The sequence below is a fragment of the Atractosteus spatula genome, chromosome 2 (assembly GCF_055471065.1).
Source record: "Atractosteus spatula isolate fAtrSpa1 chromosome 2, fAtrSpa1.hap1, whole genome shotgun sequence".
Lineage (NCBI taxonomy): Eukaryota > Metazoa > Chordata > Actinopteri > Semionotiformes > Lepisosteidae > Atractosteus > Atractosteus spatula.
In genome coordinates, this window is record NC_142707.1 from 2,219,930 (window position 1) to 2,236,783 (window position 16,854).

General features: G+C 52.0%; 1 protein-coding gene across 1 annotated transcript in view; it reads right to left on the reverse strand.

Moving 5' to 3' along the window:
- The window catches only part of plxna3 (plexin A3), a 133,318-nt gene that overhangs the window by 42,829 nt on the left and 73,635 nt on the right, over positions 1-16,854 (reverse strand). The window contains exon 9 of the mRNA XM_088937736.1: positions 11,276-11,390. Coding sequence (XP_088793862.1) covers positions 11,276-11,390 — 115 coding nt within the window. The remainder of the gene's footprint in view (positions 1-11,275; positions 11,391-16,854) is intronic.

Genomic DNA, 16,854 nt, shown 5'->3' on the forward strand with positions numbered 1-16,854 from the left:
CTCACACCCGATCACTTCTTTCCGACAGCCCCCACACTGGCCCCCGGCGGCCGAGTGCTGCTGGGCGGGGAGCCGACACGAGCTGCTAAAAAGCCTCCAGAGCAGAGTCAGGAGAAAAGGCACGGCCGTGTGCTTTTCTCAGACCCCACGTGCTCGTGCGCTGGTGTTGGCTCCCCGGATGGTCCGGCACTGGTGTGGCCCGATTCTCTGTCTGTGTTGAAATGCCTCCGAGTCTGTTCCTGTGCACGTGTGTCTGCATGCACGCGCGCTCCACCATGACCATTTTCCTTAATGGGAGTCAATTTGATCTAATTCCACACAATACCTCCATAATGCACCCAGACGAAGGGAGGAAGCCCTCTGCCGTCGAGCTCCGATGTCTGGGCTCGTTCGAACTTTGATTGCGCTCGTTTTCAGCGTTCACAGCGTCTGGATGCCGGAGAAATTAATAGACCCCCCCCCATCCCCGGCTAAACCCCCACCACATCTCTCCCTTGCTCGTTTTCAGTAACGAGCTGTAATTAGTTGCAGGGCATGAGTGAGACAAGCGCCGGATAAACGGTTCGAATTCGACTTTGAAGAGGAAGATAAGCGGACAGTTGGGGGAGCCGGCAGATTGAATTTCACTTTCTCCACTCGCACCACAGAGCAAGACGGCAGATCCCACTCCCCTGCTTTTAATTACACTGAAAATAACCCGAAAATCTGCTGCTGCTTCCGCCTTGGTGAAATATTGAAATGCATGACCTACATACAGAAATGAAATGCAATTCGGAGTTCTCTGAACACCTTCCAATCTGTTCCCGATTCCCCGACGGAACCGCAGTTGCACAAGCTGACGTCTGTACCGCTGTCCTGCTCACAGGGAATTGTGGGACCCCTGAGCAAGACTGGCCGGTTGTGCGGTCCAGATCGAGTTTCGCAAAGCTGCCCGCTGCCTCTCCGGGTGCTGCGCTGGCCAGCAGGCAGGCCTGAGTCCAGTCTCTGGCTCTGAGCCCTTGCCCTGCTGCGTGTGGTGCATGGCGCCCAGTACCGCTAACAAAGCTGTCTTACTCCGAGCTTTCCCAAGAACCCTCCAACGTTGATTAGCACCCCATTAAGAGAGCCTTGGCAGTTTATGGCCTGTCGACAGCATTTCCATTAACCTTATCGCCGGTGAGCCGAGCGGATCCCAGCTCTCAAGCAGCGAAGCACTTCTCTCTGTTGAGACATTAAAAGGCACGGCCTCCAGCGTGCACACAGAGTGCCACTCTCACCAGCCTGTCAGTGCTTCCCAGAGTAGCCAGGAAAATTGGCAACATTAGCAGTTGCTTACATGTACACTTTCTTCCCAAATCCCATTTACTGCCTACACGCACTCTAAACCATGAAGCCTGTTATCTGCTGATTGATGCCATCCTCAAAATCTCCGGGCCTCCGCACTGCTGCAGCCACGCACCTTAAGCAAGCTCTTCCTCTCGTCCTCTTTATCCTTTTTAAGAATTTATTCTTTATTCTTCTTTTCACTTAACGGCTCAGTCCTGTAACGCTGAACAACTGAACACACTGCAGCCCAGTCCTGTAACCCTCAGCTCCTGGACACACTGCATCCGAGTCCTGTAACACTGAGACACTGAACACACTGCGGCCCAGTCCTGTAACCCTCAGCTCCTGAACACGCTGCGGCCCAGCCCTGTAACACTGAGACACTGAACACACTGTAGCCCAGTCCTATAACAATGAGACACTGAACACACTGCGGCCCAGCCCTGTAACCCTCAGCTCCTGAACACACTGCATCCAAGTCCTGTTACACTGAGACACTGAACACACTCTGGCCCAGTCTTATAACACTGAGACACTGAACACACTGCATCCGAGTCCTGTAACACTGAGACACTGAACACCGTCTCTCTTGTTGGGAAGGAGATGGAAATGACATGAAAGCATCAGGCCCTTGGATCCACTAGATACTAACTACCAAAAGACTTCCCTCCTCCTGACTACGGCCTTGATGTTCTTACAACGTCCCCAAGAACACTTCCTCGCGGAAACGTGCCGCCATTCTAATGCGATGCAATGACTTTCCTCCCGCACGGTTTCCCCATTCACGATCCCTCTCACTGTGCCTTCCCCTCGGCTTCATGCTGTCGGGGGCGAGGCGCACATCAGGCCCCGCTGGGCAAGCAATGAGCCGCGAGCAGCGGCCGATCGAGCTCGAGCTCGGACAGCGCGGCTCTCGCTGGCGCCGCCCCCCCCGATCGCTCTGGAAACCGTCCGCCCACAGGTGACGATGCACATCGGCCAGCCCGTCCACTGGCGTCCCTGCACACAGGTCCCCCCCCCTCACATCACCAACAGGCTGTACAGGGGAGAGCTGCTCTCCTCCATGGAAAAGAGGGAAATGAACGCCTGAACTGCACTCCGCCATCGACCCGAGGACTAGGAGCTGCAGTGCCAAGAGTGCCAAGCTGAGCTTCGCTTCTGGTGATCAGGACAGCGTTCAGTTTGTGTAACTATCAGCAGGGCAGGTCTAAGCAGCCCCCCGCCCCCCTCCAGTGTAGACCGTAACCCAGGGGTGTTGAAACAGTAGGGTGCACCCCGCCCCCCCACCCCGCCGAAGTTGGATGTGAGCATCCCTTATGCTCCAGGCTGGGACAACACTAGACTTCTTTGACTTAGGAGACTGGCTCAGCCCCCTCCCCCCTGGCCTGCAGGATGCTGGCTCATGACCTCCAGCGCTACCGTGCCTCTGTCACTCACCCTACTATTAACTACTGATTGAGTTCCCATGCAGACAGGAGGGGTGAGAGGAGGCTTTGATGTCAATGCTCGTTGGGGGGAAAAAAACAACAAACATGCTCTTTGTTCTCCAGCTGGATGTCAATTCTTCTGCGACCTCCTGGAATGCAGTGCGGTGACCCCTACAGCAGCGCCGGGCACACTGCTGTGTGGCCACTCTGCACAACGCTTTGTGTGAGGGGTGGCACCATTGTGCTCACTACGGCGCAGCGCGACAGCACAGTTTTATTACCGCATTCCAGGTTCAGCAGCAGGCATTGCGATCTGGTTTACAGCAGGCTTTTTATACAGGATGACCCTTCCTGTCCTTATAAAAAGCCCTATTTGAGCTGAGCTCCTCAATGCAAACAGTTAAACCTGATTATAACGAATAGCTTTCTCTTGAGCTGAATGAAGAAAACACTTTAAAAACCAGACAAAACTAATTAAACAGGGACCTGCCCGAGCAGTATAATCTGGTAGCAAATATCTCAGTATAAGGAGATATGGTTTGGCATAGTACAGCTATTTGCTCTTTTGCACCCAATTTATAATGGTTACTTGCACAGTCATGCATTTCTAATGCTTTCAAAACCATTGATTACCAAATCATTTTGAAATGGTTGTGTACTACTAATCTTGTTATGAATGTCTTTGCATGGGCTGAGACCCCATTACTTACAGAACCGCATAGAGTGTGTAAAATCTGACAGAGATGTTGCAAAGAGAGTTCTGTATGGGGTCCTGGTCCTTTCTCCATTTCCCTTATCAATACTGCTGAGGCAACAGGCGACTCTCACATCCACCTCTACACTGACATCACACTTAAGTGGACCCACCTTGTCATCACTAACGACCAATCTGCAGCTTATTTTTGACAAAATTCAGCAGGCTGAAAAATACGTCCATGGCTTGCATTATTTTTATTGAACACTGCTCCCTTAACAATGATCACACTTTTACTTTGAGGCCAAGGTGGAGCAAGTCGAGGTTTATAACTATCTAGGCACCTGGCTGGAAAGTCCTCTAACTTTCAAAACGCATATTGATAATATTAGCTAAAATCAATGCAGACTTGTTTTTCCTAATCACAGCCGGTCTTGTCAGACGCTGCTCCAGGTGAACACTAGTCCCAATGTCTCGATTCCCCATCCTGAACTCCAGTGATGTTGCGTACAGGGTGGACTCTTGACACTGCTCTTGGGAATCGTTCTGCCACAGGACTGGCCGCTGGCGCCCCTTCCACACTCATCGTGGTGATCTGCGTTCTTTGATTGACCGGCCCACTCCACGCACCACACCTCGCCGCTCCAAATCAATTAACAGACTTTAATCAGGATATAACCTTCATCTTTTCATAATCCATTGCACTTAGCTTACAATTGAAGATGCAGAGCTTTTATCATCAGACTGCGCCTCCCAGGAGTGCTGATTTTAGGCACAAATCATTTCCGTTTGCCTCTGCCAGCGACTGGAACAATCCGCAGAGCGCGCTGGAGCTGTCCACCCTCGTATCTGAGGGCGTTCCGCTGCTGTGATTAAATCGCTCCTGCCTGACACCCGCCCTCGTTAACACTGTCGCGTTGTGTTCTGTTCTGTGTATTGACGGTTCTTTTCTCTCTTTCAGTTCTCATCTCTGCAGCAGTGGTGCGAACCTGCTGGCCAGGTCATCCTAGTAAACGAGAATCCGTTCTGAACTCATCTGCTTCAACGTGGGAACAATACTAATGCTCTGGCACAGGTAGCTGTGGGTTTAACGGGATGGATTCAGAAGCTGTCGGAGAGATGAAGTTCCAGGATATGATTACAACACAACTCTATTAAGGTGGAGGCCACAATCCTGCAGGTTCTTTCAATCAGCAGCTGGAGAGCTCTGAAAAGCATTAAACTGGGCCCTCATCTCAATTAGATCACTACGGGCAGAGTGGACTGGGAACCTGCGGACAATAAGGCCCAGGAGCCGCGCAGCTCTCAGTCCAGCTGACGAGACTTTATTCTCAAATGTTAGGGTGACAATTTCTAATGCCAGCTGTGCGATAGAGCAACGACCTTGAGGGCATGGAGGAGAGTGTGGACACCTGGCCCATGAGCCACTATCGAATCCTGTCACCCCGTCAGCCTTCAGATGCAGAGCTGGCTTGTTCCAATCCTCTCCTATCTCAAGCAGAACACAAGTGAGGTGGATGGCTCTGGGGCGCTCAGCAATGCAGGAGCCACAGCCAGCTGGGCCAGAGGCCCTGGAGCAGCCCCCTCCGGCCTGCGGACCAGCCCGGCCCGCGCCAGGATCATTGAAGTCGGGGTTAGAGAAGATGCCTTGCCCCGGGTCACAAGCGTGCTCCCTCCTGCACTGCGACCAAAGTGCTGCCAAGTCACCACGGCGCGCTTTCAAAAGACCGGCGACACACACGGGCCCAGCTCCGAGTCTGTCCAAGACAAAGCCCAGGAGCTGGCTGAAAGAACAGACTTCAGGGACATCCCATAGACTCTCGTGCCACTTTTATCACTCCACATAGAATGAAAGTCGACCCAAAACAAATAGTTCTGGCAAGTTTAGATTTAAAAGAAGGTGGCATTTGGTTTTTAAATAGTCACAAATGTCACAGGGATGTGCCTATGTTGTCTGTTTGTCTAGAGTTACTACGTTGACATTGACACAGAATTTGAGCGCATACTGGTAGTAATACATATGGCTCCCGCAAAACATATACACACATTCATCAATGCATTCAATCTTAAAAACAGAACCAGTTTGAGGACTTGGCTGCTAGTTAAGCAGCTGACGACTGGTTCCAGGACTCAGCACATCACAACTGGTACTTGCTAGGTGTGAATTTGACTGAAGGGAAAAGCACTGTAACTTTCATTTGGAAAGAGCGCAATGTGTGTTTGAAACAGAGTGCTTTCGCAGCACAAACTGTGCAACAATGCTCAGCGGTGTTTTCTTTTGTTCTGACAAGGCTTTAGGAAACGGGGGGCCTTGGGAATCGCAGTCAGCAGCCCCAAGAACTAATCAGAGATAATAGAGAGAACAAACATAAAGGACTACATCTCCCAGGGTACAGCACTCGCTGCACTCCAGCTGTGCTCTGCAGCGCTTTCCTTCAATAACCCGGTTCTCCAGCTGCTGGGCTGTCTAGATGTTAAACACTCGGAACACGACCGACCGCAGCTTCGGCTGTGAATGTCCTTGCCTCTGGGCGCCCTGAAGCCCGGGCCCAGCCAGAAAACAGCCTCACCTGCCCAGACGCAACCTGATGACACGTCCAATCACTGTCAGCCCCCCCCAGGCAGACGGCCCTGTCTGCTTTCAGCTTTCGCTCCACCGGCTCCGACAGGGGGATGGGATGGGGCAGGCGTGGGAGACCGCGCGCGCCAGCTCTCCTTCCCTCTTCTCATTTCCTGCGTCTGTTCCCCCTCCCCGAGGAGAGAGAGACGGCCCTGCTCCTGCCGAGCAGCCCTCCAGTATCAACACCAGCTCCCTCCCGCCGTAGTGACTCCGTTTTTTCGCTGAGTAATTCATTTTTCGGGGCTGATAAGGAGATTGTCAGCTTCGTGGACCAGGCTGGGGGTTGGAGAGCTCGGCACACAGCGGCATCACCACGCCGCTGGCACTGTCTGATAAGCCGCGATAAGACATCTCTTTGATGTTCAGTTAAGTGTAAAATTAAAATGTGTGAAGAGCCGACGGGTTTGCGCGACAAAAAAGTGGAAAGAGTAGATTTTGCTTTGCTTTCTCTTCTCTGTTTTTTTCCCCTTTAACGTGATCCACCTTGGCAACCTGTTACTCCTTATTTCTCTCTTTCCCAGGAATGAAAGGAAGCCAATCGATCTCACAGATTATTGAGGGTGCTCACTGCCAAAAGCCCTGCTGCCTCCTGCTCTCCTGTATTTATCTGTTTCGCATATTCACTCATTCCGCCTTTGGTAGTATTTTTTTATCTACTTATGACGGAAAGGAACATTATCTCTTGCCGTTTCACAGAGCTGGAGGGGGCATCACTGTCTAACACTTCTGATTCTGTGTTTAAGTGTGAAAAAAAAAATAGGACCTGAACGTCTGGTCCTCTCTCTCTCTGCACTGTGAAACAGCAAGTGATAATTAACATTCACTCCCATAATTCACAGCCTTGGCATACTCTGAAAATACACTGTAAACCTGGATGATAGAGCTATTACAGGTACGAATATGAAGTACGTTGGTGTTCTGTCTATTCTGGTATCCCTTCCTAGGGTTTACCTACAGCAGGTCCTCATTACCTGACCAAACATGGCATAATGTGCCATTTCCTCACACCCAAAGAAGGCTCCACAGCCGAAATATTGTGTTTCCTTTCATCTCTTTCCAGCATGGAGCAAACCTTTGCTTGTTCCATAATGCTGCCCTCTGCTGCCCGCCAGAGAGTGCTGTGATTGGATAGGACCTCGTTAATATGCATACCCACAGACCCCTGCTCTTCGAGAACGACCGAGACCCTGGGCAATAAGATTACATTTCTTAAATCTGGGAACCAGTTACCGAGCAGCTCGACTAGCAAATGTGTCAGTCGTTCAGCAGCAAACGAAAAACCAGAAGAAGTGCTCAACTGCAAAGCCAGTCGTCAGGCCCGCGATTGCCCCATCTGGTCGAAGATGAATGTCCGAATTGTTCAGGGGTGACCACACTCTTCCACGGGCTGCTGTTAAATAACTGCCCTGCTTGTGGTCAGCCTTAGCATTGTTCCTTTCCTGGCCAGAGCCTCTATTTATAACTCGTTCTAAACCCTCAGCGTAGGGCAGCAGCTCAACTGCGTCACCTTCAACAGCGAACCGGAGGCCCGAGGCACCGGTACAAACGTCAGAGCTGACGCTTTCCAGAGCGAGAACAGGAGGTGCTTCTTTACACCAAGAGGCGTGGGGGAAGGGAGCAAACTACCCAACTGACTCACTGCGATCCTCGAGATCCTTTGAGATCCTTCAAGGAGATTTAAGGAGCTTGGGGTTTTGTGATAGTTTTGCAAGATGCAGTATGGAGAAAGAACATTTAATTATAATTATGAATAATGGGTAGATATCACATCCACAAAACAAAATGGCTCATTGCTGCTCACTCTTTTAATGTCTATGAGGTGGAAATTCAACACTATTTAAACTCCATCAGAAACATGAAAAATACGAAGCTGAGAAGGACAAGTGATGCATGTGAAACTGCACTTATTGTTCTGAGGTTCTTTTGTTCACATTTCTTTCCTGGGGTAGTTTCTCTACAGGAACAGTTGGATGAAATTCTGGGAGCTGCTTGTGACAAGATGGGGGAAAAAAGGGGCAAGCTTTTTTTTTTAAAAGAAAACATTGGAGGTGGGTAAAATAATATAAAAATTAATAATTCCACCTGGAGAAAGGAAATCTGGGAAAAAAAACGTGTGTATACAGATGCCGAGTGCATTTTCCTCAGGGAATCTGGGGTGTTTTGCTACCGGATCGAAATCGGTGTGCTCCGAGCGCCCTGCCTGCTCCCGGGATCACCCCGATCCACATCCCTGCCAGCCCCCTTCCCAGGGAGCCAGCCAGCTCCGCACACAAAGACGGATCAGCGCAGGCTCCCGTTTGCCCGTCTCAGGAGAAGCTCGCAGTTAAAAGTCGGAGAGTGACTCAGAACTCCTCCGCAAGGCGATCTGGGACTTGTGACGGCAGAGAGAAAACTAGGTCTGTACCCCACAAAGCACTTCTCTTCGAAGCGGAGATCTTTGTAAAACAAAATATTAAGACGACACACACACACCACCACTAGAAGCACTTTACCCAAAGTTGATCAAAGAACTCCAACCCTCACATCTTTCTTACAAGTATGTGAAACTTTTGCGGCCTGTTTTTCTCGTTTTTTTTTCGGTTTGTTCTGCTAGGCTTTAACAAGGTTTGGGGGCTTTACGCTTCAAAGTGTTCCGAATTACAGGATGAAAATCTCAAGGGCAACCGATTACAACCTTTTTCTCCAAGAGCAAGGATTCTGATAGAAGAATAGATGCTGTACAATATGCTGAAGTTCAATGTGCAACTATGCAGGGGAATCAGACCTTCATTGTCTAAATCTGATCGTTTTTTGCATCGATGGGAATTGGGATCTGTTACCTAACATGTTTTTTTTATACATGGGGTTTTCAAACCTGCGTGCACGCTGGCCAGTGTCTGACCTATCCACTCTGCACCCCATCCACCTCCTGACCCGACCCAATAAAACACGTAGTCACATCAGGGCTCTCCAGCTGGCACGCACCAGGAGCTGTGCACAATTCGTCTGAGGAGAAATAAAACCAGCAGCCACAGACAATGAGATAAAACAGAGCTCAGCTCCGATTTTAACCTTCTCTGCTGCCCTCGGCCATGGAGCTGGTCTGGGCTCAGTGGAGTGCGAAATCGATGCGTGTTCGCCGAGACAGGAGAGGGAGGGAGACGGAGAGCGAGAAAGGATGAGACGCACAACGCCGGTTTATGGGCATAACCCCCCCCCGACCCCGACCCCAGGAAACGAAAATGCACTGCACATCACTGTGGGCTGTTTCTAATTCATTTTCTAACTGCATGAGCCAGACACGGGCCAGCGGCGCAGAGAAAGAGACCAGGCAGGGACAGAGAGAGAGAGAGCCCTGTTCCCGAAATGATTCCACCTGCTGCAGAGAGGGACAATCATCAGACACGACCACAGCGAGAATAATCACATCCGCAACAAAGCCACTTCTTCCCCAACTGAGGATATCAGCTTAAACACACTGCTAGAGGACCCAACTACCTCCATATATAAATCCATCATTTATGTATGATCTATGTCAGAGCAAGTCTAATATCCTGGAGACTTTATGGCTAAGGTTAGAATTAATTAATTGGCTCTGAAGGTAGCTCCTCTGACACGCCCACCTTCCAGCCATTCATCTGCTGACATGTCACGGGCAGCACCACCCCCTGCTGGAGGGTCAACGCTGATTGGAGGAGAGGCATGCCAATCACCCAAAGCCCTGCAAACCTGCAAGAGCCCAGGAGCCCAAAGGAGTGTCTGAGGGCTGGGAAAGGTCTGGCTGGCTAATCCCCACCCTGCCCTCCACAGCTGGCTAGTGCCAGGGCCCAGGCTCGAACCCGTGATCATGGTGCCGACACTCGCTGGAGTGTTGGAGCCACTAGGGAGACAGAGCCCCTGTAAAGTTGGTCCTCGCCTCTAAAGCAAAGAGGCAGCAGCTGCTGCTGAGCGAGTCCTTTAAGAACAGGCGGAGCTGGGGTCAGTCAATGGCAGGATTGTCCCAGAGGCAGGGAACAGAGACACCAGTGTGTGAGGCTTGGCTGGAGCTGGGAGCGCCCGGACGACCTCGAGTTCAGCGAGTCATGACCGGGGTCTTCGCTGGCCCCGGGGCAGAGAGCGCTCTCCCGCAGCCCCAGGCCGGTGCCACATTAACACAGCCTGACTCTCATATGACCAAGCAGCCGGCTCTGCAGGGGGGGGCACTATCCTGGGAACGAGGCTGGACAAACGGCAGTATTCTCCTCACTGTACTCGCTTCTGTGCCAACACGCGGCTCAGACAGCCCTGTCCTCAAAACCTTTGTCCCACACACACGCAGGTCTGCCACGGACAGCCACAGCCAAGGTCTTCCAGGCTCTGTCTGAGACTTACGGCTGGATTCGGCCAGAATATCCCCCAACTTCACCAGGCCTTTGGCACAGAAGGAGCTGCTGGAAAGCCTAGCAGAGCAAACCGCACCCTTAATGGGAAGATGGCTAACCCCGTGAACACACCGCAGTCCAGCACTCCAACACTGGGCTCCTGAACACACTGCAGTCCAGCACCCCGACACTGGGCTCCTAAACACCCCGACACTGGGCTCCTAAACACACTGCAGTCCAGCACCCCGACACTGGGCTCCTAAACACCCCGACACCGGGCTCCTGAACACACTGCAGTCCAGCACCCCGACACTGGGCTCCTGAACACACTGCAGTCCAGCACCCCGACACTGGGCTCCTAAACACCCCGACACTGGGCTCCTGAACACACTGCAGTCCAGCACCCCGACACTGGGCTCCTAAACACCCCGACACCGGGCTCCTGAACACACTGCAGTCCAGCACCCCGACACTGGGCTCCTGAACACACTGCAGTCCAGCACCCCGACACTGGGCTCCTAAACACCCCGACACTGGGCTCCTGAACACACTGCAGTCCAGCACCCCGACACTGGGCTCCTAAACACCCCGACACCGGGCTCCTGAACACACTGCAGTCTAGCACCCCGACACTGGGCTCCTGAACACACTGCAGTCCAGCACCCCGACACTGGGCTCCTGAACACACTGCAGTCCAGCACCCCGACACTGGGCTCCTGACCTGTTCTGTCCTACACCTGCACCTGTCCTGCTTTTGCAGATACGGCCCTAATCAGATGCTTGGCGTGGAGAGAAGAGAAGTCGAGGAGTCACGCTCTGGAAGACGAGTCCTGAGAGACACACACACACACACACACACACACACACACACACACACACAGGTCGTTACCTCCACTCCGCTGACGCGACCCTCCTGGAAGGAGCAGTTGGCCAGGTTGTTGGTGCAGATGTGCCGGTATTTGCACCAGTGGCAGGGGAAGGCACTGCTCACACACGACAGGCACCTGGGGAGACAGGGCAGGGTCACAGGCTGATCACCGTCCCCCCAGGACAGACACACAGACCCCAGGCAGCAAGACCTTGGGTCTGAAGATCAACATGAAGTAGACAGAGACTGGTAGATAAACACATGCAATAGTTCAAGTAGGGAGCTGCATCAGCATGCGTAGGCTGGAAAGGAACAAGTAAAGGTTTACTCCAGGCTGAAAAAAGAAGAAAAGAAACACAATATTTCGGCTGAGGAGCCTTCTTCAAGCTCGAAATGTTGTGTCTCTTCTCTTCTCTTTTCAGAATGGAATAAAGCTGTACTTGTTCCTTAACAGTACTCAATAGCCACCCTTCCTGAGTTTTGTTTGCTGAAAGCAGCGGTCCATCAGATACGTGGGGTGACAGGGAAGATGGGAGTTCCTGCAAATCCTCTTTCAGAGTTTACAGGTGTCTTGACTCGGGATGCTGTCTAGTCAGGCTGTGGCTGAATAGCAATGCAAGCCAGGGAGCTCTGTATGCTTCCAGGAGCAATGCTGGTGTGAAGACATAAAACGTAATAAAATTCAACGTATCAAGGCTTTTGCAGAAAAGCTTGTGTTTGGAACATTTTAAATGACTGTTCTGATGCACTGACAACGCCCTCTAATAAAACTAAAAAGTGCAATTTCTTCGAGCTCCATACAAAACCTGTGCTCTTCAAGACAGGCCTTCTGATTGGTGTGGAAGTGGGACCTTTGAAAGTTGAAACAGGGACAAGGCCAGACCCCATGTGAACAGCCTCTATCCCAGCGCTGACCACGGGCCGACTTTCGGGACAGCAGCAGAAAGCCGCAGTAAATAACATGAACAGAGTGTCTGTTAAGTCTCTGCGGAACTTCACAATGTGCTGCGTCAGTAATACTTTTATACACCCATAAATTCAGCCCAGCCCCAGCTTGTTCCAGCAAAGCCTGCAAGACTGAACTCCAGTGAGGTTCTCACACGCTAATGGAGCGGGCACTGCAACGACTGGACTCGGCCATGTGGGAGACAGTGTGATGAGCAGTAGCTCAATTCCAAAATGCCAGGCTGCATTCTGTGTTCAGTAGCTCAGTGTCAGGGTGCTGGGTTGCAGTGTGTTCAGGAGCTCAGTGTGTTCAGTAGCTCAGTGTTGGGGTGCTGGGCTGTAAAGTGTTCTGTAACTCAATCTCAGGGCTCTAAGCAGAGTAAAAAGTTCAAAGTTAATAAAGAAAGAAATGTAAAAAAGCAATTAGTGGTCAAGAAATCAAAAGCCACAACAGAGGAACTGCTCTGTCAGACGGTACTGAATTAACTTTTATGGATTCCCACCAGCATCGCCCAATTACAGCCTTACAAAAACAACAGCCCGTTTATGGAAATGCCTGGAATTCCTGGGATATTTCTGAAAGATACGATCTCACTCTGCCGTCTTTAGTGCCGTGCCAGGGTTCACTGCGCAGGTGGGCATTATCCGAGACAGCGATGGACAGGAAACGGGCTCTCTCTCCGAGGCTGCTGGCTGAAGAATTGTGGGAAAGGGCTTCGCTGGGCACGGCAAAAGTGGGCTCCCGGCCACCCCAGAAGGGAAAACAATTCCAGGGCTAAATGTTCCCACAGGGCCTGTGTAAACAGGAAGCCTGGCACAGGCCCTGAAACAGGCTGCACAGCCAGGTAGGCCTCGGCAGGCGTTGCCAAGGCAACTGCAGAGCCCGGTGTTGATCCGCTCCCCCCACACTGGAGAATTGATTGTTGTGTGCGTTCTGGCAGCAGACAGGCAATTTCTTCCAGAAATAAAACGCCATTTATTCAGCCACTATCAAATTATTGGGAGAAAGAGTGTGTCTACATGAGTGTGCGTGTCTGCCTGCGAGCTCATGTACAGCAGTTTTCCCGTCTTCCTGTTGTATGAATCCAGCTCTGGCAGTATGTCGGCTCCAGTCTGTCACAGGAACAGTGCTGCTTGCCTGAATATCGACCCTCCTGTTCCTGTTCACTGCTGGATCTGGCCATGTTGCACACAGGTGTGGATTTATTTTTTGAAAAGAAGGAACTTCAGGTTATGGAAATGAATGCAAAGTCTTTGACTCTGAGGCTCCACTGAAGGGCTCAGCTCCTCGTTCCAGCCGGCATCACTCCCCACTTCGCAGAGGAAATAGGACTGCACGTTGTGGGAACTGCTCCGTGCGCATCCACTGGCCTGCAGTCATCATTCCAGTCATGAGGCTGTGGCTGACCAGTCCAGCAGGAGCTGCTCGCTGTCCCATGGACAATACCCATGGGAAAATACTGCCTGGTCCGCTAGCTCAGCAATAGCTCTGGACTGGCTTTATTCCTCATCTGCAGCAGCTAGATCACAATACACACAGGAAAAGTCAGCCCAAACAGATTCCTGGTTCTGCTGGGGAAGAGAAGCAGTCCAGACAGATCCCTGGTTCTGCTGGGGAAGAGGAGCAGCCCAGACAGATCCCAGGTTCTGCTGGGGAAGAGGAGCAGCCCAGACAGATCCCAGGTTCCGCTGGGGAAGAGGAGCAGCCCAGGCAGATCCCTGGTTCTGCTGGGGAAGAGGAGCAGCCCAGACAGATCCCTGGTTCTGCTGGGGAAGAGAAGCAGCCCAGACAGATCCCCGGTTCTGCTGGTGTGGGGAAGCAGCCCAGACAGATCCCTGGTCTGCTGGGGAAGAGGAGCAGCCCAGACAGATCCCTGGTTCCACTGGGGAAGAGGAGCAGCCCAGACAGATCCCTGGTTCCGCTGGGGAAGAGGAGCAGCCCAGACAGATCCCAGGTTCCGCTGGGGAAGAGGAGCAGCCCAGGCAGATCCCTGGTTCTGCTGGGGAAGAGGAGCAGCCCAGACAGATCCCTGGTTCTGCTGGGGAAGAGAAGCAGCCCAGACAGATCCCCGGTTCTGCTGGTGTGGGGAAGCAGCCCAGACAGATCCCTGGTCTGCTGGGGAAGAGGAGCAGCCCAGACAGATCCCTGGTTCCACTGGGGAAGAGGAGCAGCCCAGACAGATCCCTGGTTCTGCTGGGGAAGAGAAGCAGCCCAGACAGATCCCTGGTCTGCTGGGGAAGAGGAGCAGCCCAGACAGATCCCCGGTTCTGCTGGTGTGGGGAAGCAGCCCAGACAGATCCCTGGTCTGCTGGGGAAGAGGAGCAGCCCAGACAGATCCCTGGTTCTGCTGGGGAAGAGAAGCAGCCCAGACAGATCCCCGGTTCTGCTGGTGTGGGGAAGCAGCCCAGACAGATCCCTGGTCTGCTGGGGAAGAGGAGCAGCCCAGGCAGATCCCAGGTTCCGCTGGGGAAGAGGAGCAGCCCATCTGGACTCTGCAGGGCCGGGACTGTTCTGTCACTCCAGTATATTTTTAACGCAGAGTCGCGCCTCCACCGAGGGGACTGGCCGTGTGCCGACAGCGCCGACAGTGTGCGTCCCGGTCTCCCAGGGACCGGGGGTGAGAGTGGGTGCTGATCAAACCCACAGAGGAATCCCATGCCTGTGGAGGTGCACCAGCCCTCTGACGCAGTTATTGTTAGGACTTAGTTGATCAGAAAGGCAGAAAAAAAAACTATCGACTGACGAGCTGAGCTGACTCGTGGAGTTTCCTCTCCCTGCAGGTTTTTCCAGTTGCACATAGGAAATCAAAATCTGCTGTTTCAATTAATTTTCATTTAATTAAAATCAACATATTCCACCTGAAACTAGAAGGAGAGGAGGAGAGAGGGGTGTGTGTGTGTGTTGGCTTTCATTTTGTTCCCACGACGTCCAGGTCTTTGACGTCTCCAACAAGACGAATTTCAATTTCGCCGGCTGTGGCGGGTTCGAATCTCTCAGGCCTGAGCCACGTTCCGAATTTTCTTGGCCTCTTTCACATCGGGCAAGGGAAAAAAATCGAATCGTTCTTCTGTTCAATGTACACTTAGACTCCTGGAAAAAAATGAACGGTTTTTGCTTCCTATAATGCATTTTAGATTAGAGACGAGATACGACTGATTTTCGGCCCGGATGCACGATCCGTTCTGCACAAGGGGAACCAGAACCAGATGTTCCAGACAGGAGGGGGAAAAACCCGAACCCCTCTGCCCACAGCTCGGTCAGGACGTGTGGAGAGGTGGCAGGCAGTGCTCCTCAGCAGGGAAGAAAAATGAGAATGGATTGTGGAGAGAGGACACCTTTCCCAGTCCAGTTTCCAGCACACTGTCTACAACAGCAGTTCTAAATGTCCCAGGTGGCATTTTTTTCAACCCAGCTCTTAGTCACGGGCTTCTAAAATCCAGAACAAGATTTGTATTCAGTGTTAATGAGTGGGTTCTTGGAGTTCGGCTCGGATGTAAACAACTGGACTTCAGTAGAAGGCCAGCGCCTCCCAGTGGGTGTGTCAGGTTACAGTGCCCCTCCCACACTGGGCACGCCTGTTTATAATCAATTAACTTATTAAGAGCTGTTTAGTCAGAAATAAGGGAGTAAATTCTCAATTAGCACTCTAAGGAGTTCAGTTCCGTGTAAGGAAGTTATTTGAAATAATGTACTTTAATTTGGGTACTTCTGAAACTAGGCAGAAAAAAGTTAGCACTGGAACTAGCAATAGGTTTATTCCATGCTGAAAAGAGAAGGAAGAAAACACAACGTTTCGGCTGTGGAGCCTTCCTCAGGTGTGAGACAGACAGGGCAGTAAGCAAAGCTGATGTAGCAGGAGGACAAAAGCTGGGAGAGAGGAGGAGCGAGAGGCTTCAGCTCAGGAGTGCCCAGCACTCAATAAATAAACATGATATAAACGGGGTTCTCAGCAGTGAGATGTAGGGCAGCCAACTCGCCTATAACTCTGCCTTTCTCATGCACAGCTATTCTGTGCCCTGGCGCGATGACCATTCACATCCCACACAGGAGCGTGGAAGAGCACACTGCACTCTCTGAGAGCTGCAGACCAGCCTCCAGAAGAGGCAACACAAAAAAAAAACGTCTGCAGGCAGTTTTTACTTCCGATCTGCTCAGGTTAGTGCAAAAACCTAACTTGGTCCCCCACATGCAAGTCGCTGCTGTAACAATTCGCAGTAAGACCAGCAAGACACCCCTTTGGCTTAATTTTAAGCGCTCTGCAGCTGCCCCCGACAACTGTACAGGCTGTATTCTCATCACACGAAGAGCAAAACTGAAAAGAAACTTTTCTCCTGCTAATCTGAGCAAGAACAGCCCCGCGGGTGGGTGGGCGCTCAGTCAGGATTAGCGCTGCCTGCAGGTTTGGGGGCGTCGTCCTCTACTCAGGCCTGTGAGCCACAGCGCTTGAACCCCGGAGCCCTCCTCATCACACAGCCGGGGTGTGCTGACCACACATGTCCTGCGGTCACGACCAGCTCCTCCCCCGCCTGCGGCTCCTCGTTTCTTCCCAGGATTCTTGAAATCACGACTGCCCGTCTGGCCAGACGGGACATTGGCACTGCCCTGGCCGGAACAGAAGCAGGGCTGCTTGTCTCCGAGTTTCTCCTGCTGTGGG